Below are 25,403 nucleotides of genomic sequence, written 5' to 3'. Positions count from 1 at the left end.
GAAAATGAAAATGTTCTAAAATGGATTTTTTTTAAAAGCTACCCTCACTGTAATAGAAGGGATAAGTAAAAATCCTCCATCCACAGGGATCTCAATGAGGAAGTATTAAAAACAGCAACAAATCTCCTTTGCCAACTCTGGTGGAAACTGTCGTACGAAGGATTTCCTCTGAAAGTAGTAGGTGTTGGGAGCGGGGAGGGAGGGGGAAAATGAGCTGATACCAAGGGTTCAGGTGGAAAGCGGGTCTTGTAAGAATGATGAAGTCAACATATGTACTAATGTGCTGGACACAAATGACAAATGTACAGATTATGATGAGTTGTATGAGCCCCTAATAAAATGATTATTTAATTAAAAAAAAAAAAGAAAAGAAAGTAGAAGCTAACAAGCTTCTCTGTAGCCGGATTAGGAAGAATTGTAGTTCATACAGTAGATGAAGGAACGCTCTTTTGATAGAAACCCCTCCCCACACCCCCTCAAATAAGATCCACTGACTCTGTTAAAAACAGATGTGGCAATGGGGCAGGGGTGGAGGGAGAGGTGCCCAGGTGGAGCACGGAGGAGCACCGGGAGCTCGCAGCGAGGTTAAACGGTCCTCTGGTACTTAACTGTGGACGCAGGGCCCTGAGCACTTGTCCAAATGCGTAGGGGTAGGGCGGTACCACCTGAACCACGAGCCCAGGGGAAGCCATGGACTTTGGTCTTAACGCCACAGGTGTACCCGCTGTGGTGGGCTCTGCCCTCCTGCACGCCGCAGGTGCTGCACTTTCAGACAGGCGCAGCGTCTGTGGAGCTCCTGTGTCGGCCGAGTCCACAGGCACCATTTTTGTTCCCCAGGAGGGTACGGCTCACATCCCGTAACTCTGCGATACATTTTGGTCACAATATCACAAACTCTCTGGTCATAAGGCCACAGCACACTGCATGCACAACAGCAGAGGTAAATGTTAACTATTAAACTCATACAAAACCCAAGACTGTGTGGGACTCGACTCACTTCACTAAGTGGGTCTCTCTGCTTTGTGGTGGTCTGGGCCGGAACCCTCAATCTCTTATCATTGCCTTAAGAAATGGGTCCCCGGAGTCCAAGATGTCAACAGGGGGAAACAGCAGGGGGAGGGGTAAATAGGAAGGAGTCTTTCTGTAAATCTAGCACTCCTTTAAGAGAGAAGGTAAAAAAAAAAAGAGAGAGAGGTCTACTTAAAAAACAGACAAGGGCCAAAAGGTGGAAAGGCCAGCGAATATCACAGGGTATCCTACTTATTGAGTGGAATTTTAAAAGTGTACTTTTTTAAAAGAAAGAAATGTCTGCTCTACCACCATTCAGTGACCGGACTTCTCCCCGATACAGGACAATCTGACTTTAACTGCCTCTCTCTGGTGACGCACAGCCTCTCCTAGGAAGGGTTCCTTCGTAAGCCACTTAACTCAAGGCCAGTAACACCTTCAGACACGACTTCCGGGACACAGGACTAACATGAGGAAGGTGATCTGACAAATTCAGGGCACGGGACACTGAACAGAGCCCTCACGCTTCTTCCTCTTCAAAGAGTCGATGCAGTAAATATTATTTTTAATGACTCCTAAAATATAAGTAAAAAATGGCTCCTTATAGCCGATTCTCAAATAAAATCAGGAAGAAAAAAAAAAAGTGGCGCTACCACTCTACAACAAGAGGATAAACCGGCGTCAGTCACTAAAGGACATTCACTTCTCGCTCCTTCTGTTCTTGTAAGCTATTAAAAACCAGCTGAGGGGAAACTGGGAAAAGTCTGAGCACGGACGGGATAGTAGAGCCTATCAGAAAACTGTTCATTCCCACGGGCGCAATCACGAACTGTGGTTCTGTAAGAGAAACCTCGTTCTTAGGAGGAGGCTGCCAAAGTGTTTAAGAAAAACGTGTCAGGAGCCCTGACTACTTCTTTGATTCACTTTGAAATGGTTCCGAACAAAATAAAAAGATAAAGCGAAGCGGGCCACACGTCAAAGACTGGCGATGATGATCCATCTTTTTTCACACATTTGAAAAATCTTCTCATTTCCCATCTGCTAGTCTGCTTCCCTGAGGGAGCCCTGGTGGCACAGGGGTGACGCGCTGGGCTGTGATCTGCCAGGTCGGCAGTGTGAAATTACCCGGTGATCCAAGGGAGAAAGTTGCCCAGGCAGCTTTCTGCTCCCGGAAGCAGCAGCGACAGGCTCAGAAACTCTGCCCTGTCCTACTGGGTCATTGAGGGGCATGGGCTTGACGGCTAGAAAGGGGTCTATCCACTGTCTCTGAGTCCGCTCTCCAAACTCCACTCCCCCAGGGTGTTTGCTTCCATCCCTCAACAGCGCCCACTTCATCTCGGTCACGCACTCTAATGGCGAAGTCTCACTCCCTGATACTCTGCTTCTGGCAATGCTTGGGGAGCTCCCAGGAGCACCACGATAGCCCACAGAGAAGCTAGAAAAAAGTTACCTTAGTTCGGGGCAAAGGAGAAACTGCCTGCTAAAACAAAAATACCCATCCTCTGGAAGAAGGTTAACAGAAGCCAGGATCTCAATAATGTCTCACAGACCTTGCTTGCTATAGGCCCACCCCCCGAGTTCAAGAGAATCAGCCGAGTGGAAACAAACCCCAACATGACCCAGACGCGGGGCATGAGCAGACAAGGACGGTCCAGTAGCTATGATCATCTTAAAAAGCAGCAGCAGCAGCGTGACTGATGGAAAGGGTGGGAAAGGTCAGCAGAGAATCAGAAACGGTAAAGAGAAACAAATGGAATTTCTGACACTGAAACATCTTTGACAAGAAAAAGCTCACCAGATGGGCTTAACAAGAGATTTTGGAAACTTGATGAACTTGGATTTGGTAAATATGTGAATAAATAAAAGCTGATCTCCCCCTTCCTTTAATTTATTTAAAATAGTTCATTTTAAACCAAAAGTTTGACTGCACAGTTACGGAGAAGGTATTATTTTGTTGATGTATTATTAGAATCTCGATTCTATTGACTAGGACGAAAAAAAATGTTCTACCACGTGGCTTGTAAAATATCTAATGTAACCACTATAGAGGAGGGCTGAAAGTCCTTCTGTTTTATATAGGGGTGGCTCGATTTTAGCTTTAATCAGAGTGTAAAAATTAATAATGCATGTTATCCCTAGAGCACCTACCTAAAGATAGAGGGAATAAAAGCAACAATACACAGCTAACATATCAACAGTAAAACTCAAAAAAAACCTAAAAAACAACAACAACAAAACAAGCTCATGGCCACTGAGTGGACTCTGACTTGCAGGGACCTGTAGCTCAGAGCAGAATCTCAGAGCCCCTGTCTGTTTCTGAGATACTTTTAAAAAACATCTTTATTGGCACCTAATCCACATGGAGACAGCAACTTTTTCTAGGAGTTGTAAGCCTCATTTTCCCCCAAGAAGTGCCTGAGGGGTTCTAACTGCGGGCCTTGTGGTGAACATCCCAAGCCGCATCCCCTCTAACCCCAGAGCTCCGAAAACTGAAAATGGAACGCTAAATAAATGTTCCTAACTGGTTCAGAAGGAAACAAGAAAGAGGAACAGAGGAACCAAGAGCAGAAGGCACAAATGGAAAAGAAACGTTAAAGGGTTCCCCGAAACCAACTCTGGAGGAGCCCCGGTGGCATTGTGGGTCTTCTACCCCCTTAAAGATTTACAGTCTCAGAAACCCACAGGGGTAGTCCTGCCGGCTCCTATAGGGCCGCTATAAGTCGGCACCCACCACGGCAGTGACCCCGACGCCTGACATGAACAGCGCCGTGAAAAGTGGTAGTGCACGTGCCCCTGGAATTCCCAGCTTCCGGCTTGCATGGCTGTATCAGCACGTGTCACAGCTGATCAATCTATCCTCCGTTTCATTTTCTTCTCTTGCCTCCTTGGACACCGCTTTAGTGTCTGATTCTTTCTCCGTGGCCAGCTTCCTCCCAGGACGGAGACTTCAGTCCCAAACTCAGAACTCAGTGCTTGGTGTTTGTGTTAGACAGGCTTCTATCTCAGTCTTGTTACATCCAGCATTCCAGAGGAAAGTGTGCCCCACTCCCCAAACCAGTGTTGAGACCCTAACCTCTATACAGTGGAGGCAATCTAATACAATGCAAGTACCTTACGTGTAATGCGACAGCCTGACCTCAAGCCAGGCCATCCACCCTACACCAAACCTTTCTGAGCCACTTCACAGGCATCGAGGGCAAGGTACCACCCGGGAGAGGGCACACGGGGGCCGTCTACAAGCCAAGGAACCAAGGAAATCTTGGGGGCTACCAACAAAGAAGACCCAAATTCAGACTTTTAACCTCCAGAATTATGAGGAAATAAACTTCTGTCCTTTAAAGGCACCCACTTGAGTATTTACCATATATACTCACGTATAAGCTGACCCAAATATCAGCCGAGACCCCTAATCTTACCACAAAAACGGCATTAAAAATGCACTGAAAAAGCCTGGCTTATACAAGAGTATATATGGTATTCTAACAGCAGTACTAGGTAACTCAGCCACCTAGTCTTCAAGTCCAACTCCACCCACACCCATCTCCTGCTCTTGTTGTTACGTGCTCCCCTGTCAGGTCTGCCATTCTCTGGCTCCTTTTCGTATTTTCTCTGTGTGAAGTCATACAATACTTTTCCTTCAGGGAACAGTCAACTTCTCTCAGCATTTCTTCAAGTGCTGTCCATGCTATCGCCGTGTATCAAGACTTCGTGTTTTTTCCAGTGGCTGAGCAGCATTCCATGATAAATGGACACAGGACATTTTATTGTGAACATTGCTGCAATGAAGATTGGAGCACAAGTCTCTGAGTCTCGGCTTTCAGTTCTCTGGAGAATCAACCCAGGAGTGACAGTGATGGGTCAGAGGCTAGCTTTATTTTCAGTTTTGAGGAGCTGCCACACTGTGTCCCACAATGGGTATGCCTTCTGTATTCCCACCATTAATGGACAAAGGCCCTAATCCCCGGGTCCTTGCCAACTTGCTGTTTCGCTGTTGTGTTAAGTCTTGGCCATCCTACTGAGAGTGCAGTGGTATAGTGTTGATCGGCATCTCTCTGATGGGCCGAGACGCTGAGCATCTTTTAGTGTGTTTGGTGGTCCTATGAATGCCCTCTTTGGTGAAATGTCTATTCATGTCTATAGCCTGCTGTATCTTTGGATTCTTTTCTTGATATTATTGTGAAGTTTTATGGACTATTGGGTTTGAGACTCTGGTTGGGCATGTTTTCCAAAGACACTCTCCTAGTCAAAGCCTGCCTTTTCACTGTTTTTGTAAATTCTTTCACAAGCAAAAGCTTTCCATTTTTATAAGGCTCATTTGTCTTTTGCTATTGTGCTTTTATTGGCTAATCCACGGTTGAAAATTGGCCCTGACAATGTTCACTTTACTTATTCTTCATAGATGTGTATAGCTTTAGTTTGCACATTTAGGTCTTTATTCCATTTTGAAATTTTAGTCTATGCTACGAAACACAGATCCTTTTTCATTTTTCTGCATGTGAGAATCCAATTTTCCCAGCATATTGATTGAAGACTCCTTTCTCCATTGAATGGACTTATTAGCATCGCTGTCAAAAATGAGTCAACCATGGATGCATGAATTTATTTCTGGACTCTCAAGTCTACCCCGTTTGTCTAAGAATCTCTTGTTATACCAGAACCAGGCTGCTTGGATTACTGTAGCTGTATAGTGTATTTTAAAATCAGCAAGTATGAGCTCTTCTTCTTTTCCTTTTAACGTTGTTTTAGTTACTCAGGACTTCGTGCCATTCACATAAAGTTGAGAATTGATTTTCCTACTTCAGTTAAGAAGGTGGTTGGAATTTTGATCATAATTGTGTTGAATCTATGAATCAAATGAGGCGGTATTGGAATCTTAACAGTTAACTCTTCTGATCCATACCCATGCAGCATCTTGCCATTCAATCTTCTTTGACCAATGTCAACACTGTTCTAGAATTTCCATTAGGTAAGCCCTTCACATCCTTGGTTAAACTTACTGATTGCTCTTTTCATGGGACCCAAGAAAAATGAAACCCTGGATAATTTCCATCTTTTCTTTGTGTATCTGTGTTACTTATCGGTCCATTTGTGAGGGGTTTTGTTTTCTTTACGTTGAGGTGTAATCTATACCGAAGGCCTTTGTCTTTTAACTTCACCAGAAGTGCTTCAGGTCCTCTGTGTGTACAGCCAAGTTGTATTGTTTGCTGATCCCAGGTTGTTAATGAGCCTTCCTCTAATCCTTAGGCTGTGTTTGTTATCGTCTAGATTTCTAGATTATCTTAAGGATGGTGAAAGGATACAGCTCTGGCATGTGCATTCCCTGATTTTAAACCACGAAGTATCCCCTTGTTCCTGATACGATCACAGGGACTCTTTTACCCCATCCTATTGAAAATTATAATTCACCCCTCCACATCCAGTACTCCTGGTTAAGATGACCTTATTCTACTTTGATCTACAGCACTTCTCACTTGGGACACCACCTCGCTTGCTGAAAGCAGAGAGGACTTCAAATACTTACTGTAAAGATCAAAGACCACATACATGCTTCACTGTGGACTCAGCATCAATAGAAGGAAACCAAAAATCATCACGACTGAACCAACCAGCAATCCCAGGATAAAAGGGTCAGAAACAAACGTGGTGGCCCCTGGAGGATGAACCTGTTCTTGGTAAAACCCCATGGTATTTTCAACCACCTTACACGCAGATGAAAAGCTAGGCCGGGAATAAGGAAGAATGAATGCCTTTGAACGCTGATGACGCGGAGACTAGTGAGTAGAGCCTGGATGGCCAGAGGAATGAACTCGGGCCTTGAGCTGCCAGGAGGAGGAGGAGTGCAAGCCGAATGCTCCTTAGAAGATAAGGTGGCAAGACTTAGTTCCATGACTTTGGACATGTTCCTCAGAGGGACCAGCCCCTGATGGACAGCATGCTGGATACAGCAGCATGTCAGTGCAAGAGAACATGCTCAGTAGGACGGAGTGACAGAGTGGCTGCAACATGGGCTTAAAGACAGAAGGAGAGTGAGGCCGGTGTGGGACTGGGGAGCGCTTTGCTCCGTTGCACACGTGGTTGCTGAGTCCGGTTTGACTCAACGGCCCCCAAGAACAATAGTATACTAGAAAACATATTCGTTACGCTTTAAAATATGTATATTTATTCTCCTACTAAATTAGAACTCTCACAATGGCTGGGATTGCTGTCTCTCTCATCCACAGCTGTACCTCTGGCTCACAGAAAGAAAGAACGCCAATGTCAGAGGACGGCACGACATAAAGTGCCTCTTGCAGTAGCAGGAGCTCGAGTGAAGCCTTCCCATTGGTGGGTCAGATGCCTGCAGTGACCTTGTTGCTGAGTTTTGTGTGACCTGGCCCCTGCCTCCCTCCCTCTTGTCCTGTGCTGTACCTTTGTCCCTACTCATCTCTTTCTAGCTACGCTGGTTTCTTGGTTCCAGAAGACAGCAAGATTGTCCTACCGAGGGCCCATGCTCTAGCCGTTCCCATCACCTATACTCTCCCTCTGCTTGACTGGATCCCTCTCGTCATTCAGGTCTCTGCTTCATTGTCACGTGTTCTTTCCCGGCACCCAATCTACTCTACTGACTTAGTTACTTCCTTCATATGCCACCTGCTTGAATTCTCGGAGCAGCCCTTACTACCTGAAATTCTCTCACCAATTCTTTGTAATGGCTGTCCCCTCCCTCCCTCTCCAATTCCATACATTATGCTACAGAGTGTATTACAGAAGGAGGAAAGAGAGATTTCTCCCAGGTTGTCTCCCCCAAATACATGCCAAACTTAGCTGCCTGCAACACAGTTTTACTGGCTCAAAACCTAGCAAGTTAACTGAGATTGCTAGCAGTACTTTAAAATTTGCATTGTTAAAACAGAAGGGGGAGAAGAGAAATCTTATGTGACAAATTTCATTTGGTCATTTTAACGAAAACATTTTCTCCTTACTAAAAGCTAGTAACAAAATTAAGGCAGATAAACACATTTTCACTTCTACAGAGAAAGCTGACCCTAAGAAGTCCCAGGAAGACGGGAATCGCGTTTGGGATCCAGGTCCATTCATCACCTGGAGAAAGGGTCATGCACTTACGTTTTTGCAGAATAAAGCTGGTGGACCCCCCTTAGAAGGACGCAACCACGTTTGGAGAAAAATGGACAAGGAGGAGATGAAGAGACCACCCAATCGTCACCATGATTCTGTTTCCAAGTTGCTGACACCCCAAAGGGAGGGGCTATTTATGTTTTCACAGGCAAAGGAGATAGGTGGGTCCTCTTCAGCCAGCAAGGCCCAGAAGAAAGGAGGGAAGCTGATGTTGTAACCTGACCCTGTCCTGTTACTGAAGTTACTCAAAACATCAAGACCTCGTAGATGCCTGAGACTGGCAATCGCTGCCTGCCGATATATATCTTCCATTGCTGATGCCGTCTAGGGGACACTGGACTCTATCATAACTGAACATTTCATATAATAGTGACTGGACTATTACAACAGACTGTTCTTTTGCTAAAAGATCAAGATTTTGGACTTATTAATGTTAAAATGTGACTGGAATGTAACGGATTTTTGTATAACCGCTTACCCATATAATAAGACATTGCATGATTGGGATTTGATTAGAAAACATATTCAAGGGTTTAAAGGAAACATTTCATTAGATGTTGATCATCTAAAAAAGGATATTTTCTATACTTTCAAAGACAGGCTTGAGGCGTCTCCTGGCTCTGATATGATTAAACAACTGGTGAATGGCATGGAAGGGTTGGGCCCGCGTGCTTGGGTTCAAAGCATTTCACATAGCTCAAGTTCCAGCCTGTGTTGTTTATCATCATAATTTTGACGCTTGCAGTCTCGTGCTGCTTCTATTGGAAGCTAAGTGATATGAAGAAAGACCATGTTGCCTCTGTGACACTATTAAATCTTAAATGTACTGCAGAAAGAGGAATTGTGGGAAACTAGCACTGAGGGAAATATAAGACTGGGACTTATTCCCTGACTGGTGTGGAGGGAATCTGGAAGACTAGCATTCCAGGGCAGGAAGACCTCCACTCTGGTAGTTGGAGACATAGTCCAAGTACATTTTCCTGCGGTAGTCTATCATATTTCCACAGTTTCATCTCTGAAAGCTGTGCTGCCTTAAAGTGAGCACATGGTTGATTCTATCTCCCTTTAGAAGCAGACATTCCTATTTGCTTATTTCTTCTCGCCAGGGGCATCCAATCCCTCTCGTACCTTCCTCCAATAACAGATGGGCATGGGAAGACTTTGTTCCCCATTGCCTGGATTCACAATAATTTGCCATAAGCCTGCGCTTTTGGCTTAGCTATATTAATGTGGTCATTCAATTTGCCTTGACTGCTCTCAATGTATAGAAAATAGCCACATAGCCACAGTAGCTCTTTTGAATTTTACATAGAAAACAAAAGGGGGAATTGTGGGAAACAGAAAGATTTCTCCCAAGTTGTCTCCCCCAAATATATGCCAAACTTAGCTGCTTGCTACACATGGTAAATGACTATACACTTGGAGGGCAACAGAAGTAGGTCAGAGGTTATTCTCCCTAAGGGTTATCAGCCATCTAGAGCCATCGGACTATAGTCTGGCCCACTCCCTTCTGATAAGGAAGTAGCCGACTTGTTTCCCTGAAGGAGAGCCCAAGGAGGTCAAGCCCACTCAAGGGTGACCAAGATTAGGCCGCCATCATGAATCTAGGGTCTGCCCATCTTGTCACATGCATACCCCTAGTCCATCCCCTTCCTAGCATGTGTACATCCCTAGCTCACCCCCTTCCTGTTACACTAATACCCATTATATACCCCCCTCCTATTGCTCGTATTGCCTCTTGTACATCACCTTCCTGTGACGTATGTCTTTACCTTTAATTAGGAGACATGCACACCCCCAAAGACATATAAGCCTTGGTTATCAATAAACTGTTCTCTCTCCTTCCCTCTCGTCCAGTGCTGTGTGCGGACCTGGCTGATGAGATCATGGCCATCCAGGAGGTGAGCATGCTACCATGAAGTGTGTCTGACTTCTTTACTTTACTCTCTCTCCTATCTCTCTCATGCGCTATGACTTTACTATAATCTTTATATTTCTCAACCATACAATTGCGCTTACTGAATCTGCAATTAGTTGTGGGGGGCTGGCTTCCCCCACAGATAAGACTTTCCTGTTCTAGCCACTGCTGTATCCCCTGCGCCTACAGCAATGCCTGCCACGGAAAAGAGGCTCCATAAAGCCTGCTGAGTGGACGTAGCAGGTGGAGCTGTCCCTGGGGACCGGCAGGATGCCAAGCCGCAGGGAAGAGAAAGCTCCTTTGCCCGGAGTGAGAGAGGGAACGTCTCACCTCTGAATGGTTTCCTCCTGTTCCTTAACCATGTGCGCCAGCTGCTGGAAGATGGAGCCCAGCTCAACAATTGTCGACTCAATGTTCTGCATGGTGTCTGCTCGGCTCTGGATGTAGGAATCCTACAGGGGAGCAGAGAGACAAGACCACGGTGAGTGCTCCACGCAGCCTCCGCCACAGGCCCCCCACTTATGGGCCATGGAGGATGGAAGAGCTGCCACCCTGCTTTGGGGAAAGCTGAGACTTGCTCCCGAGCTCGGAGCCTGGGTACCTGCTCATCAATGAGCTGCAGCTGCTGGCTGGTCCGAGAGGCCGTCATGTCGATGGCCACGTCCCCAGAGGCACTGGGCTCCGCCGCTCCCAAAACCACAGGACCACCCCCTGGGGGAGGAAAGAAGCAGGGCATCATAGTGGTCAAATGCAGGCTCGGCTCGGAGGCCATCTGCTCTGGAGCTGAACGTCAGCTCGGCCAAGGACGAGCCCGGTGACCCTGGGCACGCCATTTCACCTCAGTGAGCCCCAGTTCCCGCAACTGTCAAGCAAGGGATGGTAAGAGAAGCTTCCTGAACGGGGTGCTGAGGGTCAAGTGAGGGACTACGGTTAAAGCAAGCACACACACACGTCAGCTAGCGCCATTCTTCTGCAATATCCGAGTCCACCCCCAACGTGGGAATCACATGTGGCTCACAAACACCAGCCAGGCCGTTGGACTGTGAGTGGAAATGCCTACGGACATGTGCATGACGGGGACGAAGCCCTATGCGGGCTTCTGCACCCTCCCGTGGACATCTGCCCCGAGTACCCTGCAAGCAGAATCGCAAGGCCTTGCCTACCAAGGGTTTCCCGACTGCCGCGACTTACCCAGGTGGTTTCGGGCAAGCGGCAGGGTTGACACGGGGGCCTGAGAGAACTGCTCCCGCCGGTTCTTCTGCTGTTTCAGATTCTAGGGTTGGGAGAGAAACAGAGTCCCGACGCCTCTGGAAAGGGCCATGCTGAGAAGACCCTTCCTGGTGGCTCTTCCAACTCTCTTGCCCTCGCCCCACCATGTGCCCTCTTTGCCATCCACCCTCTTGCCCCTCGTCCCCCCGCCGCCCAAGACCCTCCTCCTCCTCCTCCAGAGAGTCTTCTCACCTCTGTCCTCACTTCCAAAACCGACTTGAAGTTGTTGGACATGGAGGCCAGCTTGGACTAGGAGAGAGTGAAGCAATCAGCCAGAGAAGGGAACACCTGCCTCCCCAACGTCGCCCTCCCTCCCAGCTCTGATCTCACCTGCAAGGAGACCACGATGGTGTTAGAATGGGTCTGCAAGTGCCGGCCACTCTGGCTGCCCTTGGCCCTCACAAAATCTTGAAGCTGGGCGATCTGTTTGTTGAGGCTATTGATGTCCTGGTGGAAGAGACAATGGAAACACTGAGGATCAGCCAGGGGCCTCAGCCACTGGCTTGCCCATAAGGGACATCTTGGCAGGGAGGCAGAGCAGAAACTGCTAGCAGAAAGGAAGGTATCGCCATCAGACGGGAAGGGGCTGCTGGGATTTCCCAACAAGGATGTTCTGGAGTGTGCTCTCAGTCACTGCTGAGAAGAGTGAGAAAGAGCAGAAACGAATCCTCACTTCTTTGTAAACGATGCACTTGTTGCCCTCTCCATCCCACTGCCCTCCCTCCTCCACTCTGTAAGGCTATGCTCCTGGCTAAAGGCTTTGCTAAAAGGCCGATCGTGGGCCCAGAGCATGTTGACCAACAAAGCACCAGGGTCCGACCCAGGAAAAGGGACGGGGGTTGTCTGGAATGCTTTTTAACAAGGATTGCAAGAGTCACACCTGTCCCTTGCCCACGGTCACCCACAATGAATTTAGTGTCACAGCCAGGCCAACCGTGCCGGATCATGTGTCTTCCACTCCCAGACAGGTCTCAAGGGCCCCTTCTTCAGCCAGGCTATCCTCCATCACCCCACCTAAAGCAACCCAAGGAGCCTTACTGGTACAGGTTAATCACAAGGTTGACAGTTGAAACCCACCAGAGAGAGTGAGACTGCCTGCACCCATGAAGAATCCTAGTCTCAAGAATCCTGAAGAGCAGTGGTTCTCAACCTTCCTCATGTCTCGACCCTTTCATGTGGTGGTGACCCCCAACCATCAAATGATTTTCGTTGCTACTTCATCACTGTCATTTTGCTACTGTTATGAATCGGGCGACCCTTGTAAAGGGTTGTTTGACCCCCAAAGGGGTTGTGACCCACAGGCTGTAGAGCAATTCTACTGTGTCCTACAGGATCTCTATGTCGCTAATTGCTAAATCCTAGCACAAGACGACTCTCAGTAATGTGAGGGAGGGATTGAAAAAATAAGCAAATGGGTCCTTGCAGTACCTCTACTACGTAGGTACCGTAAGTAGAGTACAACCCAAATATCAGCCGAGGCACCTTAGTTTTACCACAACTGCATTTAAAATGTGCTGAAAACAAACTAAAAAATGTGCTGAAAAACATGGCTTATACTGAGTATAAACAATACTGCCTTTATCTTTTTACTGATAAAAGGATGCAAACTCACAGAAGCTAGATCGTCACTCAAGGTCACAACATAAGTAGTTGACAAGGGATCTGCCTAAATCCAGGAAGCTGGTTCTTACAGGCCGATGCAATGCCCAATAGTGAGGGCCAGCTCAGTCCCTCTTGAAGAGGTCTGCCCGTGGGCCTCTGCCATCATCGTCTTTGGAATGGACAAACACAGCAGCCCCTTCCCTGGCTGCTGCTCTTGTCCTGTCCACGTTCCATGTCACAATATCCTAAGATTCCCTTTGGGACCCAACGTTTCCAGGGTGACTCCACTCCTAACGCCCACTGAGCGTCTGTCATGTATTACTGCTGATAGGTGTCATTGAGCTAGTTCCAATTCATAGTGACCCTGTGAGTCGACTTTCAAGAAGTTTGTAGGAAAACAGAATAGAAATCAAACTCTTCCACACTTTCTGAAGTCCCTTCACCTGACAGAAGGGAACAGGATTGAACCCTCCTCACAACTGCTGCTATGTCTGAAACCCACGGTTAATCCCTCTCATCGAGGGTCTCCGTATTGTTTGCTGACTTCTACTCTCCCAAGCATGATGTCCCACGTGATAACATGTCCAAGGCCCATGCGATGAAGTCTCCACATCCATGCTTCTGAGGGGCAGGCAGGTTGGCTGTATTTTTTCCAGATGTGTTCATCCTCCACACAGTGCATGGTATGCTCAGTACTCTTAGCAAACACCTCGGTTCAAAGGCACCATCCACCTTTCTTTCTTCTTCCTTGTCCACGGTCCAGCTCTCACATGCACGAGGCCCTGAAGATGCCATGGCCTGGGTCAGGGGCACATAGTCCTCAAAGTGACACCTCTGCTCTTTACACTTTAAAGAGGTCTTCTGCAGATTTCTCCAATGGCATATATTATTTGATGTCTTGACTGCTTTTATGTACGCTGACTGTGGAGCCCGGTACAATAAAACCTTTGACAACTTCAATCTCTTCTTCATTTATCAATATTTACCGGTCCAATTTCCAATTGTGGGGATTTTTCTTTTGACACCCAATTGTAATCCACAATAAAGGCTCGAGTGTGTGGTCACTAGTAAGTGCTTCAAGCCCTCTTGAAGCGAGCAAAGTGCATCATCTCACAATGGAACAGGGGCCATAGCTGACCTCCGGCTTTGCGACGGTCAGGATGCAGAGGTCAGATGTGCCTCCACCCTCCATCCTTCTTTATTTGGATGCCAACTGTTCCTCCCGTGACAACACTCACCATGAACTGGGTTTTATTTGGGAAGTCAACAGGGCATCATAACTCGGGATCAGAAAAAAAAAATCAAAGCTACAATCACTGGTCGGATGGCACACCTCTCCCTCAGCCATCAGGCAAGTCTCTCTCTCCAGGCCTCAGCCCCGTGGTCCATGCAGGAAGCCAGTCCACTGTTCTGCCCCAGTCTCCTCGTTGGCCCTGCTCCTCTGTGCTGTATTATGGCCTCGGACTGGCTCCTCAGCTCTGTCCTGAGGTCTGCGCTGCAGCACCCGGCGCCTCTGGTCTTAACCTCCACCACGTCTGACAGAGACCTCAGAGCGCTCCATTGACGGCTCTTCTTCCCACGGTCCTGGGATTTCTGTGTTCCTGCTTCTGAGATGGCTCACTCTAATACGGAGGTGTAGGTTTTATCTTTCTGCAGACCACAGACCCCCAAAAACACAAAGTTGGTGACTTGATTCACACCTCTTACTGAGGTGCAGTCTCAAAACACATCTGACCTTAATCCTGTAACAGAGAACTCCATCCAAGGCTAGAATTTATGATACATCACTCAAGGGTTTATGGCTACAGGGGCTATGTTAAGTACTGTCTCACAACTGCACAATACAGACTGTGAATGAGTCTTCCTCCCATCCCGATGTCAAATTCTTCCCTGACTAGTCTATCTGTTTAGATTATTCACGCAGCACACAAAGTATGGTAATGATATAATCCTGATACACACCTTTCCTGTTTGTTTGTTTGTTTTTCAAAGCTTTCTGGATTTTAAACCATGCAGCTTAAACCTTGCCTGTTTGAAAGACTGTCTCTTGGTCTATGTACAGATTATGCACTAGCACAATTAGGTGTTCAAGAAATTCCATTTTGTATGTTTGACTTTGTAGGATAGACACTCAGGCTATGTCTCTGAAAAAGGAAGTGGCTAAAATCTCTTCCTTTATGGTGTTTCTATTTTTATCTTCTTACCTTGTTGGGGGAAGTTAGGATAGGGAGGTAGAAGCAGAGGCAAACAATCAGCATAATAAACAAGATAATTCCTCCCCCCCGCCCCCCCACTATCATGATCCCAATTCTACCTTACAAATCCGGCTAGACCAGAGGAAGTACACTGGTACAGATAGGAACTGGAAACACAGGGAATCCAGGGCGGATGATCCCTTCAGGACCAGTGGTGAGAGTGACAATACTGGGAGGGTGGAGGGAGGTTGGGTTGGAAAGGGGGAACCGATTACATGTGTCCTCCTCCCTGGGGGACAGACAACAGAAAGGTGGGCGAAGGGAGATGTTGGACAGTGCAAGATATGAAAAAATAATTTATAAATTATCAAGGGTTCATGAGAGAGGGGGGAGCGGGCAGGGGAAAAAATGAGGAGCTGATGCCAGGGGCTTGGGTCAAGAGTGGATGTTTTGAGAATGATGAGGGCAATGAATGTACAGGTGTGCTTACACAATTGATGTATGGATTGTGATAAGAGTTGTATGAGCCCCTAATAAAACGAGTGAAATAAGAAAGATAATTCTAGAGAGTATTAGAAGGGAAAGAAAATGGAACAGAGGAAGAGAATCCGAGTTTGGGGGACTGGAGCATTAGCACAATGAGGGAAGGCCTTCCAAGCAGGGCACAATGGAGCCAAAGCCGGAAGGAGTCTGAATCTTGGACGGCCCCCTTTTAAGCCACGTTGCTGCAGAGTCTATTTCCTGTCTGGAACATCTTCTACCACGCTACCCAACACTGAAATCAGATTATTTTATTTCCACTATACAAGGGTTACACCCCCCCAAAACAGAATAAAGCTCCACTGGGCAGAACTTTCATAGTAAGCCTTTTTCCTGCTAGGCAACCATCGAGCAACTTGCTCTGAGTTCGTGCACCCAGTAGTGTCACCTGGGAAATTTCTCGCTGGTCATAGTGAATTTTTTCGATGAAAGCAGTTGTGCTTCAACCTTTTTTGTGATGCCCATTTAAGTGAAGCATGTGTGGCTGTGAAATTTTGTTTGCTGCTGGGGGAAAATGCCGCAGACACTGTTGTGATGTTGAACACAGCTTACAAGGGCAGCACCATGGGGAAAACTCAAGCGTACAGTGGATTTCTTGTTTCAAAAAAGGTGCAATTTGATAGTTCCGTCAACTTCCCAAACAGATGAAATGTAGCGCATTTGGAGTTCATTCCACCAGGTCAGACTGTTAATCGTAACAGTGTGCAACAAAAGGGCCTGATTTGTGGCTGACGGGAGACTGGTTTTGCCACCAAGACAACGCACCTGCTCACGCAGCCATCTTAGTGCACCAGTCTTTTCTGCAAAAAACAGTATGCCTCTCTTGGCCCAAGGACCTTACTCACCTGACCATGCTCCATGCGACTTCTTTTGGTTTCCATGAATGAAGGACATGAAAGGACAGAGATTTGACGATGTAGAAGAGGTAAAGAAAAAAATGAGGGAGGTGCTGTCAGCCATCCAGCCAGATGAGTTTGAAAAATGTTTCCAAGAATGGAATCGCAGAGTTGACAAATGTAGTAAGTGTAATGTAGAGTACTTGGGTGGTGATAAGGTTGTTTTGTTAAAAAACAAAACAAAACATAGCTTTGGCAGGGTGGGGGTGGATTTTTTGGGGGGTGTATCCCCTTGTATAACCCTGCCCAGAAACCCCAAGGAATCTCACTGACCTTCCTGAAAGATCTTTTCTGTACCACGTGCGTGTCACACTCACTGCAGTAGGAGCTGACAGGGTGGATACCTCGTCTAAACAATAAGCCTGAACAGAAGGGTCCTCCCTCATGTGTGTGCCCAGCACAGTTCTTTGTAAGTGTAGTTAACTCAGAACTAGCTACTGGTCCGATGGGTTTGGAGGACACTGGAGGCTGGCTCGAGGAACCTTCTCTGGGCTTCCGTGGCCATGGGCAAGGAAAGAAACCGTCTGACCAGTGGCTAGCTGCTCACCTGTTTGATGATATACGTTAGTTCCTCAATCTCCACTCCTTTATCATCAAAGAGGGACTTGCGTTTTGCCACTGCAGGGACAAATGAGAAGCCACGCCAGGTGAGGTCAGAGAATGACTCAGGGTGTAGGGGTCCTCACTGGTTCCCTGCCCCGCCTCTGGCAGATCCCTGATGCACTCACAGATGGTCAGCTTCTCCAGCTTGGCGAATGTGTTGCTGAGGTCTTTCCCAATGCGCCTGCAAAGGAGCATGAGTGAGCACAGGAGGAGGAAGGGCAGGAGAGTGCCCATCCTCACAGCAGCTCTGACACAGCCAGGGCCAACCGAGGCAAAGGCCCTCCTCCCCAGACACCCCACCAAGTCTCTCAACTCACTTCGCCATGAGGGTGAATTCACTGCGCTGCCGGGCAGCTCGCAGGGCGGGCTTGTTTGTCTGAATTCCATTCTGCAAAGCAATGGCAAGAAGAGGGAATGCCTTTAGCTCCCCCTGCCCCTTTCCAGACACCACTGCCGGTGCCCACTACACTCCTCTAGTGCTGAGGGCCTTAATCAGACGACAAGGTTTACCAGGAGGTTAGGGCCCAGACTAAAGACAAGTGGATCGGGATTCAAAGCTCGATTCTCCCACTTAGTAGCTGAGACTGTGGACAAGCCACTTAACCATGCGGGCCTCCATTTCCTCTTCTCCAAAGTGTAGACGAACAATGGACCTACCTCCTATTGTTGCTGTGCCTAAAGAACACAGCAGCTGCCAAGTGCTTTCTTTGGCCAAGTACTGGGTATATGAGGGGGCTTCAAAATGCTCCCGAGTACTGTAAACATTAAATAAATGATAGCTAATATGCTGAAAATGAGTCCCAGTGGTACTGTGGGCTATGAGGTCAGTGGTACCAGCCCACCAGAGGCTCCAGGGCAGAAGGATGGGGCAGTCTGCTCCCTTCAGGGTGCTGTCTTGGAAACCTCATGGGGCATTTCTACTCTCTGTCCGCTAGGATTGGATGGCAGTGGGCAGCACTGTCATGCTAGTCCCCATCCATTCACCCACTGCTGGTGAAGTCAATTCCGACTGCCAACAACCCTGTAAAGTAGACGGAGCAAAACTGCTCCTTGGGGTTTTAAGACTGCAGTCTAACTAGGAAGACTTTGGTGATCATGTGGATGGGCAGCTACCGTATTTACCAATATTGAACACGACAAATAGTTAGTTACCCAGAGCCCACGTGGATTTAGAAATCTTGACTGACACACTCCAAAGTAATTTTGACAGTAATCACTGATCAAGAAAACAACTCTCATTTTAAAGACAAAAAGACAGAACAACTGAGGTCCAAATAGACGATTAAGCTCTTCACCGTCAGGGAGGACACCTGGGTTAACACTAAGCAGCTGGCAGGCACAATTCAAAGTGAATGCCTCCCAGCCAAAGGCTCTTTGTACAACCTGTGCCTTCTCTAAACCACATACAGGAGGGCCCTCACCAGGTTCCCCCTACCCCCATCAGCACTGAGCGACTCCTGCATGCAGACCCTCAGGGGCTCCCTGCCCTCTGGTTCGCTAACCCCCTCTTCTCTGCCGCTCCAGGGAACCCAGACCTCCCTCACCATCACGGTCCCCCAAAAGTGAACGGCGCTGGAGCCCGGCACTTCCCCACCTTCCCCGCCCCAGGGCCTGCTTTACCTGACGGCTCTGCAGGGACTTGCAGGCAGACAGGAACTCCTGGGTCCGATCCCGGCAGGACATGATGTCGGGAGGGGGTGGGACCAGGGCCACTGGGGGGGGCAGAGGGGCGATGTCGCTGCTGCTACCGCCAGCAGTTGCAGGGCCCAGGATCTGTGTCTTTGAGAGCCCCAGGTAGACGCCCTGGTCCGTGTTCTTAGAGCCGTAGCGTTTCCGCGGGATCATTGAGACGCATAACCTCGGACTGCGGTGGAGGGGCGCGTGTCATTCCCCAGGGGGACCCCCCTCCCCTGAAAATCCCTCCCACCAGCCACGTCCGGGGGCTTCTGTGCCGGCACTTCGCCACCACAGACCCGGACCCGGGACGCAGCAGGAAGCGGGAAGGGCCCCCGCTGCCTCCCTGGCTCAAGTCGTCCCCTCCTCAGACTCCTCTTCCAACTTGGCTCGGGGCGATCAGAGCGCCGGCCCCGGGCCCTGAGGCTCCAGGTGGGCCGGTGCAGCGGCTCCAGGCCCCTACCTGGACCCTCAAACTCCTCAGGGGCAAGCGGTGACCAGCTTCCTAAGGCGGGGGACACACTTCGGTGGGCGGAGGACCTCTAGGTGTTTATTTGAATCCGGAAGTCCCACCCGCACCCAAGTCCCGCCTCCTGACAGACTACAATCCCTGATTAGCTACTAGCGACGTCTTTCTTGGCAGGCACGGTCCTGATTGGACGGCGAGGCATTCGCTCACACACCCCCTCAGCCCGGCCGGCCACCCGAGCCGGCCGGCCCCAGTTCCCCTCCCCCCGCAGGCCCGTCGCCGCCCCCAGAGAGCCGCCGTCCCAGCGGCCAGACCTCCTCTTTCAGGGAATCCTACCTCCTCACTGCCGCCTGCCACCGCTGCCAATGCCACCAGCTCCCGGGCCGTCACCGCCTCCTCCCGGAGCTCAGACCCGCCGAAACCCGGCCAAAGATTAGAAGCCGCCACGTCACCCACACGCAACCCCGCCCCTGGCGACGAAAGCGCTGCGCCACGCCTTTTCGAACTCTGCGAGTCGGCGAGGCGCGCCCCGCCCCGCCCCCAGCGTGTGCGCGACTTCGCCCTCCCATTGGCTAGGCCCATTGGCCCCGCCCTCCGGCGCCCTGGGGGCGGGGCCAGCAGCCGAGTCGCATCCTCGCCTTAAAGAGCCCGCTGCCCCCGTGGTGCCAGAAGAGGGCTCTGCAGCCTTCGGGGATCCGCAAGCTGCCAGCTGTGAAACGGGCGCTCGTGCAGGTCCACGTTAGAAACTTTATTCTCTAGAGGCTGGGGTGAGCTGAGGGCAGAGCTGGGGTCACCCCTTCTCTGATTCCTCCTGGATCCCCGCATGGGCGGTTTCCTGGAACGCTCTCCTTTGACTCTGTCCTGATTGCCTCTTGGTCGAGCGGGAAGAGCCCCGCCGGCTGAACAGGGACAGTCGCCGCCACAGCACGGTGATTAGAAGGCTTTCGTTGGACTTGCGCCTTCGTTGGCTCTGGGACTCCGTGAACTCGGACCCTTCGGTGCCTATAGGGTCGATGGGCGGCTGAGCTCCTCTCCCTTTATCCAGCCTCCCCGGGGTTCCCCGGGCAGCCCCCTCTCCAGCGCCAGCCCAAACCCTTGCCCCCCTACCTTCCTGGGACTCCTTGGTCGCCTCATGAGGAGTCTTAGAGCCCTTGTGTTGGCAGCAGCCCATGACCCCGCTCGGCCCGCACTCCGTGCCAGCCCTGCACGCTCCCGCGCCCACGGACCCTCACCCGACCTTTGTGACGTCAGAAACCACCCCGGAGCCCACCCCCTCTTTCCTTTCTGCCATCATAAAAGGCTGAATCCAAATCAAGGATGTTTATTTACAAAGTGGATACAAAAAACCAGAACAAAACAGAGTGGCGTGGTGGGGCCTTCAGGGGTTGGTGGACCCTGGGCACTTCTTTTTATGTCTGGCTTGGGGGCGTCCTTGGCTCTGCGGGTGGGTTTTAGGGCGCTTCCGCTTGGCAGCGGCTTCCAAGGAAGCCCAGAGTTCATCCGTCTCTGTGTCTTCTGGGGACACCTTGTTGGGCTCTTGAGGTTCTTGGGCTTCATCCTGGCGAATGAAGGGGGTCTGGGAATCAGGGTACCAGGGGAAGGAGGCTTCCCTCCACGGGCTCCACCGACCCTCACTTCCTGCTCCCTGAACACCATGCACACCATGGCTGTGTGGCTGGTCCTGTGGGACAGGAAGTGGCCACCCCTTGGCTCCCAGACGCCTGGCCTCAGTCACTCACCTCCCAGTCGTCCCTGCCAGAAAGGAGGAGGCAATTCAGCCGGGACTTGAGATAAACCTGCAAAACAGGCAGGGGCCTTCAGGAGCCCAGACGGGATGAAGCGGGGTGGGGCTGTCGGGGACGGTGAGGGGCCGGACTCGAGAGTGCTGGGCTCTCACCTTGTGCTCCAGGCCCCGTGGGTTGCGGATCCTGTGTACCCTCAAGACTCTGTCCAGGCCGCAGGAGGCTAAGAGAGGCTTTGAAGGGTGACACTGCACCGCCCGGACACCGCCTGCCAGCCCCTTCAGACAGCCCAGGAGGCGCCCTGAGGACAGCAGGGGCATGAGCGCCGGCCGGCTAGCCAACAGCCATCTCTGGTTGACTGCTCTCACCACGTCACTCATCAGCACTGGCCCCCGACCTGACGCTGAGCAGGGGCTCACAGTGATCTTCCTCCTCAGAGGTCCAGCAGGGATGCATACGCTCAAGGTCACACAGTTTGGGTGCAACCAGGATTCGAACAGCAGAACAGTGCTCACCCCCACTCCACCGCATTGCCTCAGAGGGGTCCTGCCTTTTGTGCCCCCACTCCCTCCTCCCAAGACCCCTTGTTTAGCCCACTCACCTTGTCGGAGGTCAATTTCTGCCAACTGCCCATGCGTGTTCCCCACGATCACTGAGCTGAAGAGACCAGCAGCAGGTGTAGTCACGGGACTTCTGGGCCGGCCCCTCCCCCACCCGCCCAGCACTCACTTGCCCTCTGGAGTGAGGGTCATGGCTGTCAGCGGGTATTCTCCATAGGTGGCCTCCAGGACTGGCCGGCGCTGGGGGGAGGCCGGATCATAGACTCGGACCTGGAGGAAGACAGGTGTCAACATACCCTGGGCACACACACCCTCTCCAGACTTCCCCACAATGGCCTGTGACCCACTTGGCCCAATGTTCTCCTCTGAGCATCGGACCAACTCGTGGGAAGGTGTTCTGTGTGTAATAAATTCCTTTCCGTGACCTTCTGCCTGGGTTCTTTGGGAAACCAGCCAGAGACACTGCCCTTGGCCCCAGCTTTCTCCGTCCAGGGTTGTTTTTTTTTACTGTTAAAGATGGTGAACACACTGTAGCGGGGGAGGCCCTGTGGCCGGGGCTGTAGAACCCTGGTACTAGGAGCGCAACTAAGCGCTCCGCTCGGGCTACAAGCTGGGTCACGTAGCCCTGAAGAAGCCTGACAGCAGAGGAGCCCACACAACTGAGCGAGGGCCTTGCCCAGCCAAGGGGAAGCCCGAATGGTGAGGGGAGTGCCCTGCAGAGGGAGAGTTGCACAGCCATCTGCACTGAAGGAAAAGACGCGCTCTCCCCTTCAGGGGAGCCTTCCAGCCTTCGCCTACACATTTCCGGGTCCTGACCCTGCGTGGATCCCCGCTGCAGCCCCTTGGGTTGTGGCTCCACCCTTGGAGACCAAGCCGTGCTGCTTCCCAGGCTCCTGGTCTGGCCTTCGAGCTGATCTGGCCTCTGCTGTGCTTGGCTGTCACAAAGCTCTTGGGTGCTACCAACATGTGTGTGCCTGGAGCCAACCCACTCTGCCGGCCGGTAAGCCTTGGGCTGAAGGCACACGCCATCCCTGTCTCGGTTCTGCTGCTGCGGTCTCTCCCGCGTCTGTGTCATCTCCGGTGTAAACCCTTCTCCTTTCCTTCGGAGCCCTCCGAAGAGCTGCCTTCTCCACCTGTGATCCCACCAACAGTCTCTTCAAGGCAAGCTAGGCTTTTCCTGTTAGGCGTCTTAACGCTCTTTCAGTCTCCAAGACCACTTCCGTATATTATCTTCCCACATCTGTGACAGCAGTTACTTCCTGATAAACTCAACTCTAAGTCTGGTCTTCTGAGTTCTGTGCGGCTGCCCCCCGGCAAGACCAAAGCTCAAGTGCTCCTAGAACATGTCAGCAGGGTTGTGCAGACGGAGCTGCACACATTTGTTGTACGGCACACATTTGCCTAGGAGCAGAAATGGAAAGGGCTGAGCGGAGAAGTCCCCCTGACTGGGCAGTGGGGCAGCACAGCCATGGTCAGGTGTCAACATTCCCTCCCCTCATCTGCATGTGCAGGGGGAGGCCAGGTCAAGTGTCAGAACAGGCTGAATCTCTAGCAGAGTTGTTTCCTCTGATGGAGGGAGGAGAAAGGAAGCTCGTGTGTGTGTGTGTGTGTGTGTGTGTGTGTATGTGTGTGTGTGTGTTCTGATGGCTAAGACCAGACTCCAGATATGCAGGAGTGACGGAAACGGCAAATGCAAGAACTCCACTCTGTCTGGGTCTTAGGACTTGAAATGAGATGACTTCCCTGTCCCCCAGCCTACTGTTTCCGGTGCAGTAGAAGCCAGGGAGGCAAAGAGGGCTCCAAAGCAGATGAGGCAGCCCCAGGGCCCTAGCCCAGTGTCCTCTCAGCACACTTGCACCCGATGGGTCCCAGGATGAAGAGGACCCTCCCTTGTCTACTCTCTCCCAGGCAGGAGGGAGAGGAAGAGACACACCAGGCAACTCCATCCCAGAAGGTAGAAAGGGAAAGTCCTGGGCTCCGAGCGGGGCTGAGGAGGACGGGAAGAGCTCTTGGTGGGAAAGCACTGATGAGAAGGGTGGTCATACTGAGTGTGGGGACCGAGCCTGCACAGGGAAGAGCTCTTGGTGGGAAAGCACTGATGAGAAGGGTGGTCATACTGAGTGTGGGGACCGAGCCTGCACAGGGAAGAGCTCTTGGTGGGAAAGCACTGATGAGAAGGGTGGTCATACTGAGTGTGGGGACCGAGCCTGCACAGGGAAGAGCTCTTGGTGGGAAAGCACTGATGAGAAGGGTGGTCATACTGAGTGTGGGGACCGAGCCTGCACAGGGAAGATGCTGCTTCCCCAGATAGGACGCTCACCTGGTGGAACCCTGTGCAGGTTACCAGCTTCCGGGACTCAGGGAGGAACTGTATATCCTGTTCCCAGATGGGAACCCGCAGGTTAAGCCAGTCGTTCCGAACCTGGTGGGATGGGTAGCTGGAGAAGAGGGGCTGTGGGGCTCTGCATGCGCCCTCATCACCCTCTACAGCCTCGCTGGCCTCTCAGTGCAGCCAGTGAGTCGGAACCAGGCTGGACACCAGCCCTGCCCCTGCACACCCATCACTCACGTTCTTGGCTCTGAACAGAGGCTCCTCAGAGCCCTGGAGGTCCCACACCTTCAGAGCGTTCTCCTTTCCGCCAGTAGCAACCACGTGGGGGTGGGTTGGGTCTTGTCGCATCTTGCACACCCCGGGGCCTACCTTCAGCTCCAAAAGCTGCAAAGATGAGAGTCATCTTGGAGGACCACCCCCACAAAATAGAAAAAAATCTCCCTGCCCCCAAGTCCTCCTCAGGCTCCTACCCAGCCCCCACTCCCCCAGGGAGCCTCACGTGGTCGGAAGACGCCTCCTTGTCATTGCCTTGCCAGACGCGGAGGATCCCAGAATCCACACACGTGATGAGGTTCCTGCAGAGAGGGAGGATGGAGTTGAATTGGGTGGGGGGGAGGGGGGAACCAAAAGGCTCTAGTGGAGCCCCAAGTCAACTAAATATCAAATTAGGAGAGGAGAGTATACAACCCACTCAATGGGACTGGACATCAGAATTGTATGGGAATGGATATATTGGATTCCATAAGATATGCCCCACCTCACCCCCCCCAAAAAAAAACTGTGACAAGAAAAAAAGGGTTGCTTGGAGTAGGGTGAGGGAGGGAGGGGACAAAGGAGAGCTGATGTCAGAGGATTCAAGAAAGGAAATGTTTTGAAACGGGTTGTAGCAATTGTGCAAGACTGCTCGATGTGATTAAACTATGGAATGTTAAGATCTCTGTAAGAGCTCCCAGTAAGATGAGAAATGATTAAAAAAAACTTTTTTTAATTAGTAGGGAGACTTCCTCCCATCAACTCAGCTCCTACAGAAGCCCCTAGGGAGCTGGGGTCTGGGCAGAGCTTGACAACTTCCAGGTCTGCTCTCATTTCGTTTCAACGAGGTGAGAGAGAGCCAGTTTCTGAACAGGAAACCAAAGCTCTGCACAGTGAACGATTAAGCGTCAGATCCAGAACTGGAAATCGCCTGCTAGTGCACAGCTCCATCTGGGGACATCTGGCCTTGCTGGTCTGCCTGCATTTGAAGGCCGGCACCGGCACTGGGAGTCAGAATCAGCAGCTCGGAAAGGACTGAGGCGAGGCTGGCTTGCACTCCGGGTTTGGAGAAGTGAAATCCCAGTTTCTCTCTCACGTCTTGTTCTGGGTCCCAGGCATTAAAAGCACGTCTCTTCTTCACAGCACCCTTCTCTGAAGTCCAACTTAGTCTGGTCCCAGGTTCTGGGGGACCTGTGGCCAGGCTCCCTCTCACACGGGCCTGCCCTC

At 50.7% G+C, this 25,403-nt stretch overlaps 2 protein-coding genes across 4 annotated transcripts in view; both read right to left on the bottom strand.

Annotated features, from left to right (window-relative positions):
* STX5 (syntaxin 5) overlaps positions 1-19,732 on the bottom strand; it is a 33,236-nt gene extending 13,504 nt beyond the window's left edge. The window contains exons 1-10 of one of the 2 annotated variants that reach the window (XM_004713489.2): positions 19,627-19,732; positions 18,768-19,011; positions 17,465-17,535; positions 17,273-17,328; positions 17,092-17,162; positions 11,642-11,758; positions 11,504-11,560; positions 11,234-11,315; positions 10,644-10,753; positions 10,373-10,494 (exon numbers count right to left, since the gene is read on the bottom strand). In XM_004713489.2, coding sequence (XP_004713546.1) covers positions 10,373-10,494; positions 10,644-10,753; positions 11,234-11,315; positions 11,504-11,560; positions 11,642-11,758; positions 17,092-17,162; positions 17,273-17,328; positions 17,465-17,535; positions 18,768-18,992 — 911 coding nt within the window. In that variant the 5' untranslated portion in view covers positions 18,993-19,011; positions 19,627-19,732. Of the gene's footprint in view, positions 1-10,372; positions 10,495-10,643; positions 10,754-11,233; positions 11,316-11,503; positions 11,561-11,641; positions 11,759-17,091; positions 17,163-17,272; positions 17,329-17,464; positions 17,536-18,767; positions 19,012-19,284; positions 19,338-19,626 lie in introns of those variants that run through there. The other variant, XM_045297341.1, reaches the window with a different exon arrangement.
* Positions 19,733-20,595: 863 nt separating this feature from the next.
* WDR74 (WD repeat domain 74) lies at positions 20,596-24,519 on the bottom strand. Of its 2 annotated transcripts, XM_004713491.3 has the most exons (8): positions 24,424-24,519; positions 24,162-24,308; positions 23,913-24,014; positions 21,762-21,862; positions 21,634-21,689; positions 21,188-21,333; positions 21,030-21,086; positions 20,596-20,848 (listed from the first exon to the last, which is right to left on the bottom strand). In XM_004713491.3, exons 2-8 carry the CDS (start codon positions 24,270-24,272, stop codon positions 20,669-20,671), a joined length of 753 nt encoding a protein of 250 aa, XP_004713548.1. In that variant the 5' UTR covers positions 24,273-24,308; positions 24,424-24,519; the 3' UTR covers positions 20,596-20,668. The 2 variants fall into 2 exon arrangements, with proteins under 2 accessions (XP_004713548.1, XP_045153186.1); XM_045297251.1 differs by lacking the exon at positions 21,188-21,333 and having other exon boundaries at positions 21,030-21,042; positions 24,424-24,494.
* Between the last annotated feature and the right edge of the window lie 884 nt (positions 24,520-25,403).

Source organism: Echinops telfairi, unplaced genomic scaffold (genome assembly GCF_000313985.2).
Source record: "Echinops telfairi isolate 266 unplaced genomic scaffold, ASM31398v2 ScPeMD7_7417;HRSCAF=8455, whole genome shotgun sequence".
In the NCBI taxonomy this organism is placed as follows: Eukaryota; Metazoa; Chordata; class Mammalia; order Afrosoricida; family Tenrecidae; genus Echinops; species Echinops telfairi.
The sequence above is the reverse complement of the archived record's forward strand: the minus strand, read 5'-3'. Positions and strand labels throughout refer to the sequence as shown.